The following is a 22,670-nucleotide window of genomic DNA, read 5'->3' on the forward strand; positions in this document are numbered from 1 at the left end:
AGGATAGCTGGTCAGACTTCCGAAGCCTCAAATCCTCGTACTTGGGTATCTCAAAGACAAGATGCTGCATTAAAACACTCCATGGGTTTTAAAAAAAAAAAGAAAAGAACAAAACCCTGTGTTTTAACAGCAATGGTTGGTAATTGTGTTAGAATTTTCATGTGGATTGGTTTAAACACTATTGTGGATTTAACAGTGGGGTAAAATAATTCACAGTTTCTGGCAGGTCTATCTGCTGTATATATTCATGAAAGTTTCTGAAGGGTTTTGATACTGGTAAAGAGATGTACAGTTAAATTTTACTTATGAGGGGTCTTTCGAGGGCTGTGCATTTTATGTGACATTTACTTGGTCACCTTACAAATCAAGCTTCTGCTGTTCTCAGTGTTGGCAACAGAGCTGTAAGGGAAACGGGAGCTCATGGAGCTGCTGTTCTGTGTCTTTTTGTTGAGACAGAATCAACAAGGAGCTAGTCTAGTGTATTGGGTGATGAGATGCTGGGGGAAGCAGGAGGGCATTAGACACGGAGCCCTGGGAAGGAGGGCATGGGGGCTGCAAGTTTATTTAGAGCCCATGGTTGCCTCAGAAGGTCAAGTTGGAGCAAAAACCTGAAAAGTCAGTGGGGATGGAGGGCGTGGGCATTCTAGGCAAAGAAAAACCCAAAGTGCACCGGGAGAGAAGCCAGCCTGCCCCCGGAGACTGCAGCATGCGGGAAGCAGAGGAGAGAGCAGAGGGCGCCCAGATCACCAGAGCCTCAAGGTCAGGCAGAAGCTGCAGGGAAATAAAGAAAAACTCCCGGTGAATTTAAAAAGCCAAGCCAGGAAAAAGCCCTCAGGAAATGTCAGGCTCCTGGGCCAGCAAGGGTCCCCTCCGTCCAGCAGGAGGCGCTGTGGCAGGGTCTCGAAGGTGGGCTCCGCGAAGGTGGGCTCCACAAAGGGCGCAAAGAAGTTCTGAAAGCCTAAGTGGACGGTCTCCTGCCAGTGATAAAGCGAACTGGCAAATACTAGTTGTTGGGAATCATGCACACGTTTTCCGTAGGAGGTGAAGATGCGGGGATTTCGGAGCACAGCTTGTAGAAGCCTGCGCGGTGTCCGTGCGGAGACGCCCCCGCTGCAGACATCACTTGCTCCTGTTGGTGCGATGGGCCGAGCGCGGCCGTTCATTTTATTTTCCTTGATAGGCACGTCTTTGTTTTCTTTCCGCCAGGAAAGTTTATATGGACTATAACGCAACCACCCCCCTGGAGCCAGAAGTGATGGAGGCCATGACCGAGGCAATGCGTGACGCCTGGGGAAACCCCAGCAGCCCCTACCCCGCAGGTAATCCCGGGAGGCGCCTGATTGGAGATACGGGGGCACAGGCTCTCCTGGAGAAATTGGACACCGCCTGTGATCACTTGGTTTTGAATCGATTTTCTGTGAACTGCAGATCTTTACCTGTAATTTGGGGGAATTTTTTTCTGAGAAGTCCAAATTTGCACGTGGAGCCTCCGTGACAGCATAATCTTTCACCTCTATCGTAGTCTCCAGCCCCCTTTCCCAGACGAAGAAGTCTTAACAAGAGTTATTTTTGTTGGGGGGGAGGGTGTCACTCAGGGGTAGAGCACGTGCTTAGCATGCAGGAGGTCCTGGGTTCAACCCCCAGCACCTCTATTAAATAAATAAATACATAAATAAATAACTTCACCCCCCCAAAAAAAATTTTTTTAAAGTTATTTCTGAGGTGTGATAACCACTACACAGTGGAAACACATCTGTTGAAACATAGCGTGTGTTTGTCTCAGTCGATCCTTACAGAATTTGCAAAACAGATCTTTTAAATCATCAGGATCACATAAAATTCTGGCCTTTTTAAAAAAAAAATTCTTTAGTTATCATTATAAATGTTCTTATTTGTTTCTCATTTATTTTTGTTTTAATGTGGAGCATTAAATTGGAGGTTTTGGAAAATAACTTGCTTCCAATCATTATTTACGTGACAGAGTCATGCTAGGTTTTTTAGGTGGGGGGCTGAAGTTGTACCTTATCTAATGTTTTATCAGGGATAATTAAGATAAACTATCTTAACTATGGGTCATGATGAACTAAAATAACTTTCACACAGACCGCTGCCACGCCCTGGGGTTTAGCAGTGCCTGTGTACAGATTTACAGGCTCTGTGGGTTTTCATGTTCAGTTGTTTACTAAAAGCTTCACAACCTGATAACTAAAAGCTTCTTTGCACTCGGGCGCTAGTCATTCGTTGGCTTCTTTGTTGGTTTGCATTGTTCATGTTTGCTGGCTCATCTGGTCATTGCCTTGTGTCTGATTTTCCTCCAGTGAAGCTGAACTTCATGGTGCATAAACCTGGATAACAATTAAATGCTAATAAAAAGCATTTCTCCTGCGGAAGCTTGGGAACACCCTTGGGGGTAATAGCGCTTCCTGACCTGGTGAGGCCAGTCAGCCAGTCAGGTTTCCTCCACAGCCTTGGTTTCCACAAGTTAAGGACCAAAACTAAAAAGTGCGCTGCCCTTCACTCTCTGTTGACATTGAGGTAGAAATGGGGGGAAAAAGGAAGGAAGAAAAAGAAAATCATCTCTGTGATAGAATGGTTTAATTATTTTCACAATATTGTGGTTTAATAATGATAATAATTCCCTGGAGGGGACTCTGTTTTCAGGAAAGCGTGAAGGATGTGTGGAAAGAGCTTAGAAACCCACAGCCCTAGAGCATGGCTGGGTTGGTGGAGCTGGGAGCCTCCTGGGAGAATATTCCAGCTGAGGCCTCGGCCCTGTGGGGGCTGGAGGGGGGAGGTGGGGTCAGACCCTGGATAGTTCAGACTGCAGACCCTGCAGGTTTGCTGGTGGCTTGGGTAATGGGGCGGGAGAAGACAGGGGCCTTTCCTGGGCCCCTGGAAGGGGTGAGTCACCATGTCCTTGGGAGAAAGAACCAGCAGAGAGAGGAGCCAGTGAGGGGAGAAGTCAGGATGTGTGGTTTCAGAGGCCGTTGGACATGCAGGTGGAGTGAGCCATGTCTGGAAGGAGGTCTGGGTTGGAAACGTGGGCCTTGTCAGCACGGAAGTGGGGTTCAGAGGGAGGGAGAAGTCTGCGGACTGGCCAGGGGACATGGCCAGTCGTCTGCAGTCTGGACCTGGAGCCCGGCCCGGGAGGGAGTGGGCCCGGGGAGAGCTGCTGCCGGGGCAGGAGGTGGGGACCGGGGTTGGCCACGCAGGTACCTTGCTAAGAGTAGGTCTGGGGGCCGCGTGGCCTAAACACACGATTGCAGTGGGTTCAGGAGGGGACTGGGTTCGTGGGCCGCTGCTTTCTTCTTGGGTAAACAGCATTTACCGTAAATACGCAGGCACAGAAGGGCGGTGTCATATGGCAGTTGTTCGTTTGACTTAAGGAACTGCTGTCCACCCTCCAAAGTAGGGGCCCCATGCCCCTCCCCACGCTGTGCGTGAGGCCGCAGTGCCTGCGCTTCCCCCCGGACACCCTGAACGGCTGGTCTTTTCCCTTCAGCCGTTGGTGGGGGGCCTCAGGAGACCTTACTTAGGGTCTCCAAGACTTGTCAATAGGTGGAAGGGAAGCTTTTGCACACCAGTGTGTAAATTCTGAAACCCGTCTTTGGAAAGGAGAAAGCAAGCCCTGTGAGGCGCTTCTGCGAAGGTCTGAGAGCTGCGGAAAGGGGCCGGGCTTTTTCCCAGCTGTTGCCCCGGGGAGGGCGGCGGGGGCAGAGAAGGTGCCGCTGCTTTGGGCTCAGCCCAGAGGCTTCTCGGAGGCGGTTTCTCGACGGAACCCGAGGGGAAGCGTGGGGGCGGAGCTGGTGGGCGGGGTTTGGGCGACCTCGGGCGGGGCCGGCGGCCGTGCCGCCCAGCCGGACTGATGGGCCGAGGTCCTTGAGCGGCTCCCTCATTGAATTGACTAGGTTTTCCTAAACACCACAGACCTTCGTTACTTGTAATTAAAATCTACACAACAGTGTTAAGGAGTGTATGGATTACTTTGTGTATTTAGTTTTACCATGTCTTCTACATTTGTGTTATGTATATTTTATTATATGTATTTATTTTAGTGGTGCCTGCTCAAATAAATTTTTTTATAAATAAGACTGAATAATCAAAAATCTGGAGACTGCTGGCCTACAGACTAAGTAAGAATGGTCACTGGAATTCTCAGAATTCCCATCCCAGAGCCTTTCTTTCTCTGCCACACAAAGTTGGGCTCCTGTTTTCCTAGTATCCAGTGAACCTGGGAAGAGCCGGGCTGCTCACCCCAGATTTGAAGGCGAGTGTGTCCCCGAGGCGGGGACCTCCCTACTTACCTGGGGGACCTGCGCTGTGACGTATGGCTTTGGATTTTGTGTTGAGAAGTCACGAGTTCTGTTTGTGCTTATTTTTGTTGTTTTGCAGCGTGATCTTAAGCAAATTATCCCATCCTTTCATTCTCCTGTCTTGATGAACGGGAAGCAAGGCAGAGGGCAACAACCCCCTCTGCTGTAGCAGCCGGTAAGAAGAGGACCGTGTCTCACGCCTTTCAGGGTCCCAGGCACCCTCACACTTGTTCCTGGCTCCTTCTAAGTTACTTAAACTTCCATAGTTTTCCCTGATTTGCTAATATCTTACCGCTGCCCCTTCGCCAAGTCACTTGTAGGTCGTAGCCTAGCATAGTGTTCACATTCACGGAACACGCCTCGTCCTAGAACCCCCTGCTCAGGTCTCTCGCTCCCCTTGGGTCTGGTCACTCTTTTAAATGTGTGCTGATTGGACTTGGTGAAGCAAAGTTAATGAATTTCTATTTTGGTCCCTCAAGGTAGGAAGGCCAAAGATATTATCAGTGCAGCTCGGGAAAGCCTTGCCAAGATGGTAGGTGGGGAAGCTCGCGACGTGATCTTCACTTCGGGGGGCACGGAGGTAAGCAGCCCGAGAGCCTCGCGGCCTTCGGCTGTTAAGTCACAGCACAGAACAGGGGGTGGCTCCCTCCTGGGGTTACTGTGCTTTAAAGGAAAGAGTAACGCTTGATCTTGCTACTTTGTCAATTAGCCTGATATAATCAGCCGGCGTTTATCCTGTCAGTGAATTCCAGGGGGCTGATCAGATATTTGTAAAATGATGTGTGAATTAACTTGCTTGGCACTAATGCTTCGGTAAAGAATTCCCCTTTCGTTCTGCCCTGGAATCATTCCTTTAAATCCCTAAGTTGTTCACCTTATTAAGAGTGTGAGGTTTGACCCATTTCAAAGGTACTTCTTTTTAAATTGATAGAAGATACTCAAGGACAGTGTGAAGGCGTCGAAGCCTCTACTCAGAAATGCTCACTTTCTCGTTTCCTTTCTGGAGCGGAAGGCATGACGGTCACCCGCGGGTGATGTGACCGTCCACATGAAGGACTCGAGAGGACCTGCAGCTGGCCTTAGCAAGTAGCTTCGGCAAAGGTGTTAGATTGAAAATCAGTTGTGTTTTTATGTACCAGCAACAAACAGGTACTTACCAGAGCACCAAAAAATTTCAAATACTTAAGAAATAAACCTAGTAAAAAAAAAGTAAGACACTCCTCCCTCCCCGCATTGGGAAAGGAAAAGAAATATTACCCAGAGCCTTCAAGGAGGTCCTGAGTAAATGGACCGAATACCATGTGCACAGATGGGCAGACTCACTATTGCAAATATGTCAGTTCTTTCTGTAGAGTCAATGTAACCTCAGTCAAAAGTCTCACTCTTTTTTGGTGGCGTGTCACCAACTGATTTATAGGGAGATACGAAACGCCAAGACTGGCCACGGCTTCGTGAAGATTAATTGGTGCAGTGAAATGCCTTGCTCTACCAGACCTACTAATTCATGCAGATGGACTGGGGTGAGAATGGACGCTAGGCCAGAAATAGCCGTGCCTGTGTGAGAAGGGTGGCCCTGGTTGCACAGGACAGTCCCGGGGGGCACCTGGTGTCCTGACCTGATTATAACAGTGCGCTCTCGCTCTGACATCTTTTTGGCTCCAATGGTAGGTTATATGATCGTCATTCATTTTTGAGGTGGCCAGACAGAGCAGGAAGAGTGTTCTTTGCAGCGCGTGGTGCTGGGACAGCTGTGCAAAGAAAGGAAATTGGATTTCTGCTTCACAACATACAAAAAAAAAAAAAACACTCCAGGTGTAATGAAGACCTAATCACAAAGAGTAAAACTTACACAGCTTTTGGGAGGCACACTGATGTCTTTGTGATGTTGAAGAGTGATGGATTTCTTAAATAAAATACAGAAAGCTTTAACCATGAAAGAAAAGATTGATAAATTCTACCACTGCCATCACAGCAAAACAAACTGACTCATCAGAGAGCCCCGAAGGGAATAAAGAGACCAGCTAGATGGTAGGAGAAGATATTTGCAGCACATTACTGATGAAAGACCAGCATCCAGAGTATAACCGCAGATAACTCGGGAGAACACTGGGCAAGCAATGTGAAGGCGCAGTCCACAGAGGAGAAGCCCATGTGGTTTCTACATGTGAAAAGATGCTCAGCCTCATGAGTGATCAGAACACAGGGGTAAACAATGTGGAAATGCCTCTGCCCACCCACCAGGGTGGTAAAAGTTCAGAAGTCCAGCGACAGTTAAGTGTTGACAAAGACACAGAGCAGTGAGCTCGCACCGCGCTGGCAGGCGTGTGGACTGGAAGGCCAGTCTGGAAGTGGATTGGCACCACCTGGTGAAGTCAAAGCCATGTGTGCCCTGTCAGGCAGAGACTGGGGACGAGCGAGGTGCCCCTCCAAATAGCCTGGACCGACGTTCACACTTTGTGATGCAGCCTTGTGGTGGAAGGGGGCCACACGGCCACCCGGAGCTGTGCGGAGGGGTGGTGACTGTGGAGTGGAGGATGTCAGCCAGAGAGGAAGCTGAGCCTGGCTGGGGGAGAGGCGGGGAGCTGTGCTGGGCCCCTGGGCACTGACCAGACTCCTGGTGGCTGGCAAGGAGCTGCCCTGCAGGGCCATCCTTGCCTCCTCTGGAGCCCAGTGCCGAGGACCATGGTGACCTGGGGGCACACGGTGCATTTTCAGATGTGACCACTGGTTCTGACAGAGGCTGCTGTGCTCCCAGCACCACCAGGGTGCTCAGTGTAGCATCCTGTGCCCTGTCGCAGGCACCTGCAGGTGGCGGCGACACGTGGGAGGGGCCTGGGCCCAGCATCTTGTGCCCTGCTGTTTGCAGCGGTGTGAGGTGTGCAGCCCCTGCAGGCCCTCTTTTCCAGACCAAGAATCTCTGTGACCTGGGACTCGAAAGAACCATCTACCTTTCAGAGAATCGCATCTGAGCTGTCCATCCTGAACATCTCCTCGCCGTTACCTGGCTTGACGCATCTCAGATCTGAGCGAACCCTCTGTCCTCCACCAGGACTACCTGTTAAACTCTCAGTGCCTTTTATGTCCTCTGAGTGCCTGTGACAACGTGTGGCTTCCTCAGCACAGGACAAGCAGCAGCCTCCACTTTCCTGTTGTGCGATGCCTTCAGATGCTTCAATAGGTTGGGTCTCCAACTGAGAAAAAAGCAATTCAGTTCAGTTTCATTCATATGAAGGTCAAAAGGCAAAGTAAGCGAAGTAGTTTAGGGGCGCTCACATGGGAAGGAAAAGCGTAAAGTAAGAAAACGGTTGCTGTGAAAATCAGGGTGGCGGCTACCTGGGGTGGGGGTGGGCAGTGGGGGGTGCTCCCCAGGTGTGGACAGTGTTTTTTGTCTTGACCTGGGTCACGGTTACTCAGGTGTTCACTGTCATACTTTTTCCATTAAACTTACTCTTCTATTGTACATACTTTTCTGTAATAAGAGAAAAAGTTTCATTTAAAAAAATCTCCCACCCCAGCCCCGCAGTTACCCCTACAGGAGACCAGTGTTGTTCGTGTCCTCCGTGTCCTGCAGAGATAGTCTGAGCCTTGAAAGCAAATAAGCCTGTAGGCTCACGTGTTCTCTCCTCCTTCCATTTTTACCTTTTCAAGGATTTTTTGGGTGTGTAAACAAACGTGGATGCATCTGGCCCGGTTTATACGCGAGTAGTACGCTGTGTGTCCTGCTTGATGCCTTTTTTCGTTTCACAAGTGTGTGGACATCTTTGGCGTCAGCCCCGGAGTGTCCCTCAGTGTTGTTCCATCTGCCTGGCGTCCATGGAACAAGTGTAATTTAATGAGAACTCTTGTTGACAGATGTTGAAGGGTTTCCTGAGGTTTTGTGTTACAAACACTTAATCAGTCACCTTTACGTGCATAATTTTGCTTCTGTGCAAGTGTAGCTATAGGATCAAGTCCAAGAAATAGACCTCCTGGACAGGAGGGCTGGTCTGATCCATGTGCCGGGTGGCCCTTAGCAGACGTGGTCCAGTCCACGCTTCCACCAGTGGCGGGTGCCTGGGCAAAATACTCTCTTGTGGCTGTTTTAGAAAATTTTTAAATACACTATGTGGCTTAACCAAAAAACAGACATAATTCACTGGAAATGAATTTTTAAAAGTTTAAAACCCCCAAATCTTCATAGTTAGGCCTTTTAAAAGGAGCTGAATTTCTTTGAGGCCGTAATGTTCGCCACGAAGGGAAGTACAGGTGGCAGAGATCGTTACTTGACGTCTACTCTTAGCGCAGCTTTTATAAATGATGTTTTTGCTGTATCTCTGCAGTCGAATAATCTAGTCATCCACTCTGCGGTGGAACATTTCCGCAAGACCCACGCCTCAGTGGGGGACGCGGCCGAGCATCACAGCCCGGTGGCGGGGGCCCTGCCCCACTGCGTCACCTGCCTCGTGGAGCACGACTCCATCCGCCTGCCCCTGGAGCACCTGGTGGAAGAGCAGGTGGCGGGTGAGTGAGCAGCTGGCTGAGCTCCAGCTGGACGGCTTCCTTCCCCTCCCTGACTGGTTCCCGGAGGGGCGGCCCCAGGGCTGTGGTGAATCATTTACCTCCTGCCCCCGGGCTGCCTGTCTGTGCTCAGGTGCAAAGGTTACACAGCCAGTCCTTCCAGATTTCCCCTTAGGGAAAAGTCGGTAAGTGCAGAATGGAGAGGCGGCCGGAGATAGCTCAATGGTAGAGCTAACCCAAAGGAGTAGCTCAACGCGTAGCGTGTATGAGGTTCCGGGTTCGATCCCCAGTCCCTCCGTTTTATTTTTTTTTCTTTTTTTCATCTTGGCTAATTTTTCTTTTCTAATAAATTTCAATTATTTCCCAGAAATAAGTGATGTTATTTTTATCAATGCTACAGAAATTGAACACCTGTATATTTCCATATATAAATGTAGATTTTATTCTTATCTACTGAAATTAAGAGCATTACCTACATGATTCCAAAAGAAATTACAGTAAATACTAAAATCTGTTTTAAATTATTTCAGTTCAACTCACTTCAACAAACATTAATAAAGACCTACAATTTTATAAGCACTACACGGTTCTGGAAAACTCCATGATTACTAGTCAAATTGGGTAAATTGCCCAGTACCTCCATTAAAAAAAAAAGACAAATTGCCAACATGTAGAACTGGTCAATCATCAATCACCGAATGGTAGGTCAGACTCTCATATATGTTAAATACATTCATGTTTAATATACGCACATAAATGCTAACCACTGGTTTTCATTATTTGTTTTATTATTTACTTATTTATTTTTGAGGGGGATGGTAATTAGGTTTGCTCATTTATTTTTTAGTGGAGGTGCTGGGGATTGAACACAGGACCTCATAGATGCTAAGCACGTACTCTACCACTGAGCTATATCTACCTCGCCTCATTATTTGATTTTAATAATTAAATCTTGACTTTCGGTCCCTCTGGTAGAAAGAAGAAGGGTCAGATAGACATCAACTTCTGGTGGTAAAAACAAGAATAAGTGCACTCCTGCTGGTGCCTTCATCTGCGCAAGCGGACGCGGAGGTGGGGGCCTCCCAGTGTTGGGGGCGGTGGGCGCCGGGGCCCCACCCAGAAGGGCACCGGGCTGGGCAGTCTGGGGGGCAGGTTGAGCACAGACTGCAGTGACATTGGCCCTGGTCACTCCTGGTCCTCCTTTTACTTTTCCTGTGCTGTGACATCTCGAGACACAGGGGTGGATACTAGCTTTGAAAACATAAAAGCCATGTTCCCCATCGTGGCCAAGGCTGAGCGCTCCTTGGGTGAGACGGCAGTTTTCTCCTCAGCATCTGCCTTCTCACCTAATATGCCTGGGAACCCGCGGGGAGGCAGGGAAAGTGTTACCTCTTAAGATAAAGGATTGTGACAGCTGCTCGGCTTCACCAGCAGCCTTGTTACCAGTTTTCCTGTTGGATGACTGGAAAAGCTTTCTCTTCATGGCCTGACTGAATGCACCATTTTAACTAAAAACGGTCAGGTCTGACTTTCTTATTTAAACGGCAGTTCCCTTTACCCTGGTGCCTTTTTCCTGTGTCTCACTTGTACAAGGAAGGGCCGCTTAATACACTGTTATTAGTTACTGGTACACTCAACCTCTTGTTTAAAATTGCACAAGTTTTTACACAGGAGAGACATGCAGGGGGTGGAAGTAACGAGAAGGTCATAGAAAGGCTTCCAACACAAAGGAAAGGTTCTTCCCGCCACTCGGTCCTTTTTCCTCGGGGCAGCTCCCGTCAGGTTTGCCTTCCCTTTACCCGTGGTTAGCATTATCATCGTAATTACTCCCAATTTAACGCTTACTGACTTACAGGCATAATCTCCATTTCTTGGTTTATCACTCAAGCTGTAACTCTCCATTTCCCTCAACCCTAGGCAACCACGAGTACTTTCTGTCTCTAGAGATTTCCCCGTTCTGACCTTACCATGAATGGAATCATATGATACGTGGTCTTCCGTAATTGACTTCCTTACTGTAGCATCGCGTTTTCAAGGTTGGTCCCCAGTGCAGCCTGTGTCAGTATTTCCTTCATTTTCGTGGATGAACCGTGCTCACATCTTACGTGTCCGTTCATCAGTTGGTGAGCAGTGATGAACGAGTGACACTGTGAATGATGCCACTACGAGCCTTTGTGAAGAAGTGGACATGCTTTCCATTTCTCCTGGGTTAACACCCAGGAGTGGAATTGCTGGGTCAGGCTGTGACTCTGTTTCACCTTTCGAAGTGTCTCTCTGTTTGACCGTAACCTTTGCGTTACAAAGCGGCTGCACCAGTTGCATCCCCGCCAGCAGTGAACGAGGGTCCCGGTTTCTCCACAGCCTTGTCAGGGGTTGTCGCTGTCCGTGCTTTCTGTTGTAGACGTGCTGCTGGGCGTGCAGAGGGGTCTCGTGGGGGGTCGGTTTGCACTTCCCTGCAGGCTCATGTGCTTATAAGGGGACGGGAAGTCCGACCGGAGAGGCCTTCCTCTTGCTCCCCATTGAGTCCGAGAGTGGCACGCCAGCCCCGCCCTTCTGCTGCCCTCCCCCCAGTCTGGGAGCCCACCTGGGCCGGCGCTTGCTGGGCGCAAGGCAGGGGCCTCCAGCAGTCGTCCTGCTCTCTCCGCATGCACACCCGGACCTTGCGTGGTTTCTGGGGCCGTTGGTGCTGTTTATGGAGTTAGTTTTCGCCCTGAACGGGCCTTTCCTGTTGCTGTTGATCTGATGCCACTGCCTCCCTCAGAGGTCCCTGTCCACAGGTGACAGCCCTTATTGGGAAACATACCTGCTCTCGTTTCAGTGGGACCTTGAAGGGTGAGCGGGTGTGTTTGTCCTCACCATTTTGAACCCAAACCTCAAGTTAGTCACCTCTGCTTGTTCTCCGTCCACGGTAGTAAGATTCTCAGTGCGTGGAGCAGTGCCTGGCACACAGTAGGTGCTCAATGAAGGCTGGATCAGCGCTGAGTGACCGCTAAGTGCTTGGTGCTTCGAGATGCTCTCAGGAACTGAGGGTGTCCTACCTGTTCACAGCCCCAGGGGGATCGGAGTGGTTCTCCTGGACAACTTACCCGCTGACGCTCGTTAACGGAGTGGTCCAGCTGACTGTCTGGGCGGGTGATGAACGTGGCTAATGTCCCTTCTTCAGAGTTTTCCGAACTTTTAAAGTAAATTGCATTTTTCGTTGTGGAAGGAGTTGTGTCACACTGTATGTAAATGAACATCCCGGAGAGGACACTCTGGGATTCACCTTGGTCCTTGTGTGTCATTCCTCAGAGGTCACCTTTGTCCCCGTGTCCAAGGTGAGCGGGCAGGTGGAGGCTGACGACGTGCTGGCGGCCGTTCGCCCGGCCACGTGCCTCGTGAGCATCATGCTGGCCAACAACGAGACGGGCGTCGTCATGGTGAGCTGCCTCCCTTTCAGCAGCACAGGGCGGCCTCTGCTTTCCCTCTGCGCTTCAGTCTTGTAACTTTCTCGCCCGTCCTCCTTCACGACTCCCCATTTCTTTCATTCTGTTTTTGTCAAATCAGGGAAACACACATAGCTGTTTGCTCTTCCCTCTTCAGCCGGTGCCTGAGATCAGTCGGCGAATTCGGGCCCTGAACCAGCAGCGGGCAGCCCGCGGGCTGCCGGGCGTGCTCATGCACACGGACGCAGCGCAGGCCCTGGGGAAGCGGCACGTGGATGTGCGGGACCTGGGCGTGGACTTCCTGACCATCGTGGGGCACAAGGTGCGTCCGCAGAGGCCGCCGTCCTTCCCTCCTGGTGGGGAGGGGCCTGGATGCACCTCCACCTCCGAGCGGAGCCCGCGACACCGCTTATCCTCCATCACCCAGTGCGCCCACCCACCTGCCCGCAGCGAGGCTCTGGGACATGCAGAGGGGAGCCTGGCAGAGCTGAGATGCCAAGTGTCAGTGCCTGGCGGGGATTGTGGGGGCCCAGCCCATGCAGGGCGGGAGGGGTGGCCAGGCAAGGTGGCCAGAGGGGAGAGGGCAGAGGGCAAGGGGGGCAGGAGGGGAGGTGATGAGGTCTCAGAGGGGTTTAGCCAGGGAGTCAGTGTTCTCTGCAGCAGGGAGAGCACGTGCAGGCCCCTTGACAGCCTGCTCATCCTCCAACCCGGGGTCGGAAGGTGCAGAGTTCAAGAATTATTGCTTCCCCTAACCTGATTGAAAGTGTGGCTTGGATGTGAAGGTGTGGTTTTAGCCCCTGTCATCTGCAGGGTGTGCTCTGGGGAAACAGGTAACAGTGAAGACCCTCCTGAAGCTTTTGCTCATCTTTGCAGCCGCTGACTAGACCTGGGAATGTTTTTAGTACTCGGTTCTCAGCCAGTTTCCAAAGGAGCGTGTGTCTGAGCCTGGCACGGTGGCACGCACTATAATTTTTGCACAATGTGGGCTTGAGAACATGGGATCATAGACTGCACCAGGCAGCCCTTGGCGATCTCTAGCTCCAGCCCTCTCCTTCACAGAGTCTTGCACGTGATGTGCAGAGTACTCTGCTGCCACCGAGCTGGGGACCAGAGCCCAGCACCTGCCCTGCACCTGAAGGCTTTTGTGCCCCCAGCATGTCTGCAGTGGGGTGGGTAGCAGGGCTGCAGGGAAGTGGGGCCCATATGTTACAGAGCATCTCTGTGTCTCTCAGCACAGATACGGACAAGGGCCTCGGACGGGTCTTGTTGAATAAATGATTGATGTTTCCTTCCAGTTCTATGGCCCCAGGATTGGAGCACTGTACGTCCGAGGGCTCGGTGAACTTACCCCTCTGTACCCTATGCTGTTCGGAGGTGGACAAGAACGGAATTTCAGGCCAGGGTAAGGTAGAAGATTAGCCAGGCCTCTGATCCACTGGCCGTGCTGTTTGTCTGTAGAGCAGTGGCTTTCCTGACTTGGCAGCACTGTGACAGCATGGTCTTCACCTCCACTGCGTCAGAGCCACGCCGCTCAATGCCTCCATGGGTTGGTTCTACACTTAGGACTCACAGCTCTGTAGTCTCTTTGGGGATGATTCAAAGCAGAGGAAGGAAATCTCTGTTCCTTTTGTTCCTTTGGCATCGCCCACCAAAGAGGCACCACCTGAGCCCCAGCTGAGATGTGCTGCCCTTCTCTTGCCTGGGGGGTGAGCAGAGCTTCACAGAAGCACCTACTTTCCTCTCGGACGGCTCCTGTGTCCCTGTGACTTGCAGGGATGTTTTAACAAGGGGATGAGGTGGGACCAGCAAGCACCACGTGTGTTGTCAGAAACTGGATAACAAGAGGGAGAAACAGACAGCATGTGGTGAGTTCCCTGGGGTCTTCTGCCTCCTTTATCCCAGACTTAGAGCAGAAGAATCCAGCAACTCAGAAATACCAGTGAGGGCCGAAGAAAAATGCCCAACAAAGCCTGCTCTCTGTAGCCAGTAGACCAGGAAAAGGACAGCCTAACAAGACAGAGAACTTTCGGACAATACCTGCTTGTCTCCAACCAGTCAGCACAGCAAATTGCTGCCCCACCCAGTGCTGCAAAGGCGAGTGGGGAGCCGAGACTTGCACCCCCACCCCTCTGTTGAGTCAGACAGGGGCTAGTGAGGAGCCAGGACATTTGCCCCTCCAGCCAGTAATGCATCCCCACCACTGTGTCAGTGGAGACAACATGGGGACCCTGGCTTCCCCTCAAACCTGTCACTAATAAGGTGCATTCTCCCCTTGGGCTGAGGAGGGAGCTTGGACTTCTACCTCCAGCCGGCAGTGCTGAGCTGGCACACTCCTTCTCCTGCCAGAGAAGGGTCAGAAAAAGCCAAGTAAGACAGAAGGTAAGAGACATCCAGACTCATAATATACAGACTTCCAGATTTTAACTGAAAATCACTTATCATACTGAAAACAGAAAAATCTTAAATCAAAGAGAGAAAGATGATCGATAGGTGCCAACACTGAGATGACAAGGATGTTAGAATTATCTGACAAAAGATTTTAAAGCAGACACAATAAAAATGCTTCAGTGAGCAATTATGAACACACTTGAAACAAAAGAAAGTGTCAGTAAAGAAAAAGAAGGTACAAAGAAGAACTAAATGTAATATTTAGATCTAAAAACTACAACCAAAGTATAACGCTTAACGGACAGGCTCACCAGCAGGAGCAGCAGAGGAAAGAATCAGTGAACTGAGAGAACAGAATTAGCCAGTCTAAACAAAGAGAGGAAATAGACTGGAAACAAAAAGGAACAGAGCCCCAGGGACCTGTGGGACTAAACAAAAGATCTAACATTCATTTCATTGAGGTCCCAGAAGGAGAGGAGAAAGCAAGTGGGAAGAAAAAGAACTTGAAGAAATAAGAGCTGAAGATTTTGCAAATTTGGCAAGAGACATAAATGTACAGATTCAAGAAGCCAAACAAACCCCAAACAGGACAAAATGAAAGAAATCTATCCCAAGACATAAAAAATAAACCTTCATAATTGAAAGACAAAAAATCTTGAAAGCAGCCAGGAAGGGAGGTGGGGAACCAACACCTTACCTACAGGGAAAAAATAATTTGAAGGACAGTGGATTACTCATCAGAAGCCACAGAGGCCAAAGGAAGTGATGCAGTATTTTGCAAGTGTTCAAAGAAAAAAGAAAAAAAAGCTGTCAAGCCAGAATCATATACACAGCAGAAATACCCTTAAGGAACAAAGAGGAAGTCAAGACATTCTTAGATGAAGGAAAACTAACAAAATTTGTCACCAGAAAACCTATGTTAAAAATGACTAAAGAAGTTCTTTACACAGAAAGGAAATAGAAAAAGAAGGAACCTTGGAATATCAGAAAGAAAGAGCTTGGTAAGTAAAAATATGGGTAAATAAAATAGGCTTTTTTCTCCTCTTGAGTTTTCTATATTGTGTTTGAGGGCCTAAACAAAACATCATAGCACTGTCTGAAGTGGTTCAGAATGAATGTGGAAGAAATACTTAAGATAATTACATTATAAATGGGGGAGGGTAAATGGATGTGAAAGGAGATAAGGTTTCTATTCTTCACTTGACCTTCTGAAAACTGTTCAAGTAACCCACAGAAAGATGATAAAAACAAAACAAAAAGGCAGATTTAAGCCCTAATGTCAATAATTACATTAAAAGTAAATTGTATAAATACACCAATTAAAAGGCAGAGATTGGCAGAGTAAAATTTAGAAAAACTGACCCAATTGTACTATTTATAAGAAACTCGCTTCCTATCTAGTGATAGAGGCGAGTTGAAAGTAAAGGGTGGAAAAAATGTATTGTAAACATTCATCAAAGGAGAGCAGGAATGGCTGTATAATATTAGATAAGGGAGACTCTAGAACAAAAAAAATTACAGAGGGGGTGACATTATGTAACGATAAAAGAGTCAGTCCACCAAGAACACAGCAGTCCCAATGTGGATGCACTAAACAGTAGAGCTACAAAATATGTGAGGGAAAAAACCCTAATTGAACTGAAAGGCAAAATAGAAAAGTCCAACAATTATGGATGGAGATTGGAACACCTTTCCCTCAATAATGGATAGAACAACTAGACAAAAAGTTTCTAGGATATAGAAGAACTCAGTAGCACCCATTAGCCAACAGGATCTAACCAACATATTTAGAACACTCCGTCCAACAGCAGTGAAGTGCACATTCTTTTCAAATGCCACAAAATATATACTAAGATAGATGGTATCCTGTACCATTAAACAAACCTCAATACATTTAAAGAACTGAAATCATACAGAGTATATTCTTTGACAATAGTGAAATCAAACTAGAAATCAGTAACTGGAAGATAATAGGAGAATCTTCAAATACTTAGGATACAACAACACACTTATAAATAATCTGTGAAGCAAAGAGGAAGTCTCAAATACACTGAAATGAATAAAAATGAAAATACAACTGACCAAAATCTGTAAGACACAGCTATGGCACTGCTGAGAAGGAAATTCGTAGCACTAAATGCGTATGTTAGAAAAAAGGAAGACTCTCAAGTCAATAATACAAGCTCCCACCTGAAGAACTTAGAAAATATAAAGCAGAATAAATGCAAAGCAAACAGAAGGAAGGAAATAATAAAGATGAGAACAAAAATCAACGAAATTAAAAACAAAAATGACTTTTAAAAATTCAACGAAATGAAGAGCTGGCTCTTCGAAAACATCGATAAAACTGACAGACCTCTAGCAAGACCGACCAGGAGAAAAAGATAAGAAACAAGTTACCAACATCAAGAGTGAAACAGGGCACAGGCACAGACCCTGCGGACACCATAGGGGCGATGAGGAACGCCACACACAGTGCTACGTGTGAATTTTTACAGCTCAGACACAGTGGGCTGCTTCCCCGAAAAATGCCGGCTACCACAGTTCACCTCATGTGAGATGGATCAATCGAATAGTTCTGTAACTATTGGGAAGTTGATTCTGTAATTTTAAAATCCTCAAAAAGAAATCTCCAAACACAGATGGTTTCACAGGAGAATTTTGCCAAACATTTAAAGAATTAACACCATTTCTGCGCTATATCTTCCAGAAAAGAGAAGAGAAGGGAACATGTCCCAATTTACCAAAGCCAGGCAAATACAGTACAAAAAAATAAAACTAGAGACCAAATATTCCTCATGAATTTAGATGCAGGAGTCTTTAACCAAATGTAAACAAATGGAATTCAGCAATATATAAAAATAGCTAGTATACCATAATGGGGTTCCAGGGATACAAGGCTGGCTCAGCATTCAAGTATCAAGCAATGTAATCTAGCATACCAAAGAAAGAAAAAAAATTGTCATTTGATGTAGAAAAAGCATTTAACAAAACTCTGCATTCATTTGTTTTAAAAACTCTGACAAAAAAATATGATTAGAGGAGAACTTCCTCAACTTGATCAGAGCATCTACCAAAAAATGTACAGCAAACATCATACTTGATGGTGGAAGCCTGACTATTTTACCCCTCTGATCAGGAACAAGCCAGGGATATCCACTCTCACGCTCTTATTCAATAGTGCTGGAAATTCTCATCAGTGCAGAAGACAAGAAAAGGAAATAAACAGTATACAGATTGGAAAGGAAGAGGCAAATTGGTCCCTATTTGTAGATCACATGATTGTCTACATAGAAAATTCCAAGGAATATATAAGAAGGCTCCTAGAACTAATAAGTGAGTTCAGCAAGATCATAGGATATAAGAGAAACATATAAAATCAACTGTATTTCTGTATATTGGTAATGAATTTATAGACAACAAAATTAAAGGTACATTACTACTTACAATCACTCCAAAATACTCAGATATAAATCTAATAGAACATATACAGGACTTGTATGCTGAAAACTACACAATGTGGATGAAAGAAATCAAAGATCTAAATAAATGGAGAGATGTACCATGTTCATGGATTGAAAAACAATATAGTAAAGATGTCAGTTCTCCCCAAAATTGATTTATAAGTTTAACCCAATTTCTGTCAAAATCCCAGCAAGTATATCTGTGGAACAAGAGCTATAGCCAGAAATACACCCAAGTGATTTCTTAACAATGCAGAAGCGATTCAGTGGAAGGAAGGCAGCCTTTCAACATACGGTGCTGGAGCACTTAGACGTCCACAGGCAAAGATGGACCTCAGCCTAGGTCTCACACCTTGTAAAATGTTAACTCAAAGTAGATCCTGAACTTAATTGTAAAACATGGAACTATAGAGCTCTTAGAAAAAACACAGGAAAAAATCTTCAGGATCTGGGGCTAAGCAAAGAGTTCTTAGACTTGACACCACAAGCATCCATAAAAGGAAAGGTTGAAAGTCGAACTCCATCAAAATTTAAAACTTCTGCCCTGCAAAGGACTTTGTTAAGAGGCTGAGAAGACAAGCTACACACTAGGAAAAAATACTTTCTAGTAACAGATCTGATGGAGAAGGAGTACCTAGAATATATAAAGAACTTCCAAAACTCAACAGCAAAACCCCTCCCCGAAACAGTTCAGTCAGAAAATGGGCAAAGACATGAACACACATCCAAAGAGGACAGCAAAAATCACACCGGAAGGTGCTCAACATCACTAGCTAGTAGGGGACTGCAGATTCAAACCACAGGGAGATGCCATCACGACACACTTGTCAGAAAGGCTAAAAGAAAACTAGTGGCCACACCCAATGCTGGTGGAGACGCAGGGAGACTGGAGCCCTCGTTCATGGCTGGTAGGACTGACGGTGTTGCTGCTGCTCTGGAAGACACTTTGGCAGTTGCTTTAAAAACTAAATATGCAACTACCCTATGACCTGGGAGTTTCATTCCTAGACATTTACCCCAGAGAAACAAAGACTTATGTCCACGCAACCCTGTACACAAATGTGCTCACAGCTTTATTCATAACAGCCACAAACTGCACACGACTCAGACCCGCTCTGATGAGCGAGGGGTTAGCGAGCAGGGCGCGTGTCTCTGCCGCGGACACTGCTCAGCAGTGAGGCGGAGCGCCCCGCTGGCGCAGCCGCAGCCAGGAGGAACCGCCGGGAAGTTCTGACGAATGAGAAAAGCCAATCCCCCAGAGTTAGCCTAAGATTCCATTTATATGACATCCTCGAAATGGCAGAATTATAGAAGGAGGAGAGAGTGGCAGTTAGCTGCCAGGCGTTAAGGAGGGAATGGGGCGAAGGGTGTGGCTGGAAAGGCCGGCGGGGGGCCCCTTTGTGGTGGGAGCGCTCTATCTTGTTGGTGCCCCGAGGATGCTGCTACTTGGGGGGAGCTGAGTTAGGGGTACAGAGGGTGTCAGCTGTTTCTTACAACCACATGTGGATCTACATGCTCTCAGAATAAAAAGTTTAATTAAAAAAAGAGGTGGCAGAACATGAGGTGTGCCAGAAGCCCTCCTGGGCAGTTCGTGGGGGGCAGGTGTGGGAGCAGGGTCTGCAGGACTCTGGGTGGAGGTGGCTGGTGGCGGCCTGCCACCTGGGAGCGCTCCAGGTCCTACCCTGGCCGCGCCTCCGGGCAGTCACACGTCCCAGACCTTGAGAGGTGCTTCATGTCTGACCGTGGCGTCCCACAGATGAGGACGAGGGAGGCCCAGAGGAGCTGATGTTAGAGATCTCGCAGCTGGCAGAGGGGTCCGGGCCGAGGCCAGCCCACCCCCAGGAGTCAGAGCCTGCCTTCGGGGCAGCCCTGACCAATAAGCTCATCAAAGGAAGACCCATAGGATCGCATTTCCTGTAATACCTGTACCGGTGTTCACGTGTCTTGCTGTCTGTTGGTCAACAAGCAGTAGTCGGCTCCAAAGGTTTAAGAAAACTTCATTTAGCTAGAACTTAAAATTAAGAAAATTAAGTTAATGTTTTGTGTTTTCTGAAATAAAGTGAAGAGATGTTTTTCAGTTCGTTAGGTCATATGGGAACCACTGGTCTTCACGGGTCTTCCTGTCCCCTCCTGCGCAGGTGCGCGTGTGCACACACACACACACACACATGCACCCATGATGCCCCAAATCTCTGGTAACAAAAGACTCATCCTGTATTACAGCTGAGAGGCTTCTGCTGAAACGTTTGGTGAAAGGATGGGATGTGGCCCATAGTGCAGGCCCTGGGGCCTGCAGTTGGAGGAGGGGGTTCTCTTGGGTAGGGGAAGGGGCCAGATAGAATGTCACTTGGACACCTGACGTACGTCGCCCACGGTGGGCCACGGCGACTGTCCCTGGGTGAGGACGGGTAGACTGCCCGGAGGGCCTGGGGGGCCGGCAGCCGCCTTTGAGACAGCCGCACGGCACATGCTTAGGAAAGATGCCAGTGTGGGTGTTTTCAGGTGAACACTTGACTCTGAGATAGGATTCCTTCCTGGGACGTTTGTTACTTGCTGTGCATGGAAACAGGATGGAATCCCTTGTCTCTTACAGGACAGAGAACACCCCGATGATTGCCGGCCTTGGGAAGGTAAGCCTGGGTGACCAGGGACAGATGAAGTGGTGGCTTTGTCCATCAACATGTAGGGAGCACTCAGTCTCCCTCCTGTGTGTCTCCTCTGCCTCACTCACAGCACTTCTGACACCAGATGTGCGGGTGGGGGGGTCCCCCACCAAGCCGTTCTGTGGCACCGGCTGGGTGTCCTGCAATTCTGACACCATCTACCCGGAGATGATGTCAGATCCCACAGGCTCAGTCCCACAAGACACACCCTGACTCCCCACCCCTGCTGACTGCACGTGTCTGTTGCAAGTCCTGGTTGTCACCTGTGCTTCTGACCAGCTGGCTACAAATCAGAGGTTCCCACGCGCCCCCCGCCCCAAGTTCAATGAATTTACTGGAATTGCTCACAGAACTCAGAGAAACATTTTACTTGCTGGATTAGTGGTTTATTCTGAAAGGATCTGAGAAGGGGTGCTGGTGACTGCCCAGAGGCCGAGGCTGCAGGGCAGGGATGTGGGAGGGGGCTCCCAGGCCCCACCCCCCAGCGCCTCTGTTTCAGCAACCTGGAAGCTCTCTGAATCCGTACCACTGGGATTTGTATGGAGCCTTTGGTTAGTCATTAACTCCATTTCCAGCCTCCCTCCCCTCTGGAGAAGGGATGGTGCTGAAAATTCCAAGTTTCTGGTCGTGGCTCAGTGACTGCCCCCAGCCAGGGGCCCATCCAGAGTTGCCTCATTAGAACAAAAGACACTCTTGTCACTCAGGAGATCCCAGGGGGTTGAGGAACCAGCAGCCAAGACCAAACCCTAGGATACAAGGCACTCCCAGTGCCCTTGCCGTGTGGGGCCTGCCCAGGGCCCCTGGAGCTGTGGGGACCAGGCGGAGGCCAGCGCGCAGGCTCCCTGTGATGTCCTGTGACCTCACATCCGCTTCCCAGCAGCTTGACTACATGGCCGCAGCTTTAGGGAGGGCAAGTTTGTGATCCCAATAGATGGACCAATGTAAGAAAACCCTTAAACTTTATTTATCAAACTGGAAATGTGTGCTTTTTAAGATCTGCAGAATGGGTTTCACATGCTCAGCATTTAAAAGAGAAAAGCTCCTTCTTGGAGCCCCTTCTAGGGAGAAACACCGCACGTTTGCTCTGTCTGGTCCCCTCAGTCCAGTTACTTCACCTTCCTGAGCCTGGCTGTCCCGCATAAAGATGGGGGCATAGTCACAGCTTGCTAGAGATTCCTCGAGATTCCGGGCTGGCCTAGCAGCTGGCACCTCAGCTTGGGCTCCGCAGCTGTGGCCCCTTCCCTGCTCCCGGGTTGCACCTGCCTCCAGGTCCTCTGACCCTGCAGTCGCTAGCGGGGCACATGGTGTGTCTCCTCCTCTCCCTGCTCCTTGCTCAGCTGGGACTCCCTCGGTGCTGTCTGGTCCTGGACACGCCCTCCGCACCTGCCCCTTCTCCCCAGAAGATGTGCCCTCGCCCGCCGCCTGCCGAGGCCTGCTTTCCTCCGTTCCCCGTGTGCCGCCCCTTCTCCAGCGTGAGGATTCACGTTCCTCCACCGGGTCGCTCCCCCAGCCTTTAAAATCATCCCTCCCTGGACCACCCGCTCCAACCTCTTCCCATGTCCCTCCGCCCCACCGGCGGGCCTGCACGCACACTCATCCCTCACCTCATCCTCCTGATCGCTGCTCTCTGCTCCTTGCTCTGCATCCCAGAGCTGGCTGAGGGGGTCCCCACTTCGCCCTGTGACCTCCAGGGGCTCCGGGACCCCTTCCGCTCCCTGACCCGCATCCCCGCCGCGCAGTTCCTTCTCTGCCCTCCTCTACCCTGTGCGGCCTCCTGGTGCCGTCCCAGCCTCCCCTCCCCTTCGCAGAGCTCGTCCTGTCCGTGGCTCTGACACCAGTCTGTGCTCAGGCTTTTACTCTGCCTCTCGGGGCAGGTCCTGACCTTCTGGGAGACCCACGTCCCCACCTGCTTACTTGACA

The 22,670-nt window shown here is 49.1% G+C and overlaps 1 protein-coding gene across 4 annotated transcripts in view; it reads left to right on the forward strand.

The window, feature by feature from the left end:
- The window catches only part of SCLY (selenocysteine lyase), a 29,017-nt gene that overhangs the window by 1,582 nt on the left and 4,765 nt on the right, over nt 1–22,670 (forward strand). For 2 of the 4 annotated variants that reach the window (XR_012507224.1, XM_010948121.3), the window contains exons 2-8: nt 1,207–1,319; nt 4,793–4,893; nt 8,633–8,813; nt 12,102–12,229; nt 12,393–12,557; nt 13,531–13,637; nt 20,681–20,717. Coding sequence is in view for 3 of the 4 variants with exons in the window: in XM_010948121.3 (XP_010946423.1) it covers nt 1,207–1,319; nt 4,793–4,893; nt 8,633–8,813; nt 12,102–12,229; nt 12,393–12,557; nt 13,531–13,637; nt 20,681–20,717 (832 nt within the window). In the remaining variant the exon portion in view is untranslated. Of the gene's footprint in view, nt 1–1,206; nt 1,320–4,392; nt 4,489–4,792; nt 4,894–8,632; nt 8,814–12,101; nt 12,230–12,392; nt 12,558–13,530; nt 13,638–20,680; nt 20,718–22,670 lie in introns of all 4 variants that reach the window. The other 2 variants (XM_074364610.1, XM_045511516.2) reach the window with 2 other exon arrangements.

The sequence above is a fragment of the Camelus bactrianus genome, chromosome 5 (genome assembly GCF_048773025.1).
Source record: "Camelus bactrianus isolate YW-2024 breed Bactrian camel chromosome 5, ASM4877302v1, whole genome shotgun sequence".
Classification (NCBI taxonomy): domain Eukaryota; kingdom Metazoa; phylum Chordata; class Mammalia; order Artiodactyla; family Camelidae; genus Camelus; species Camelus bactrianus.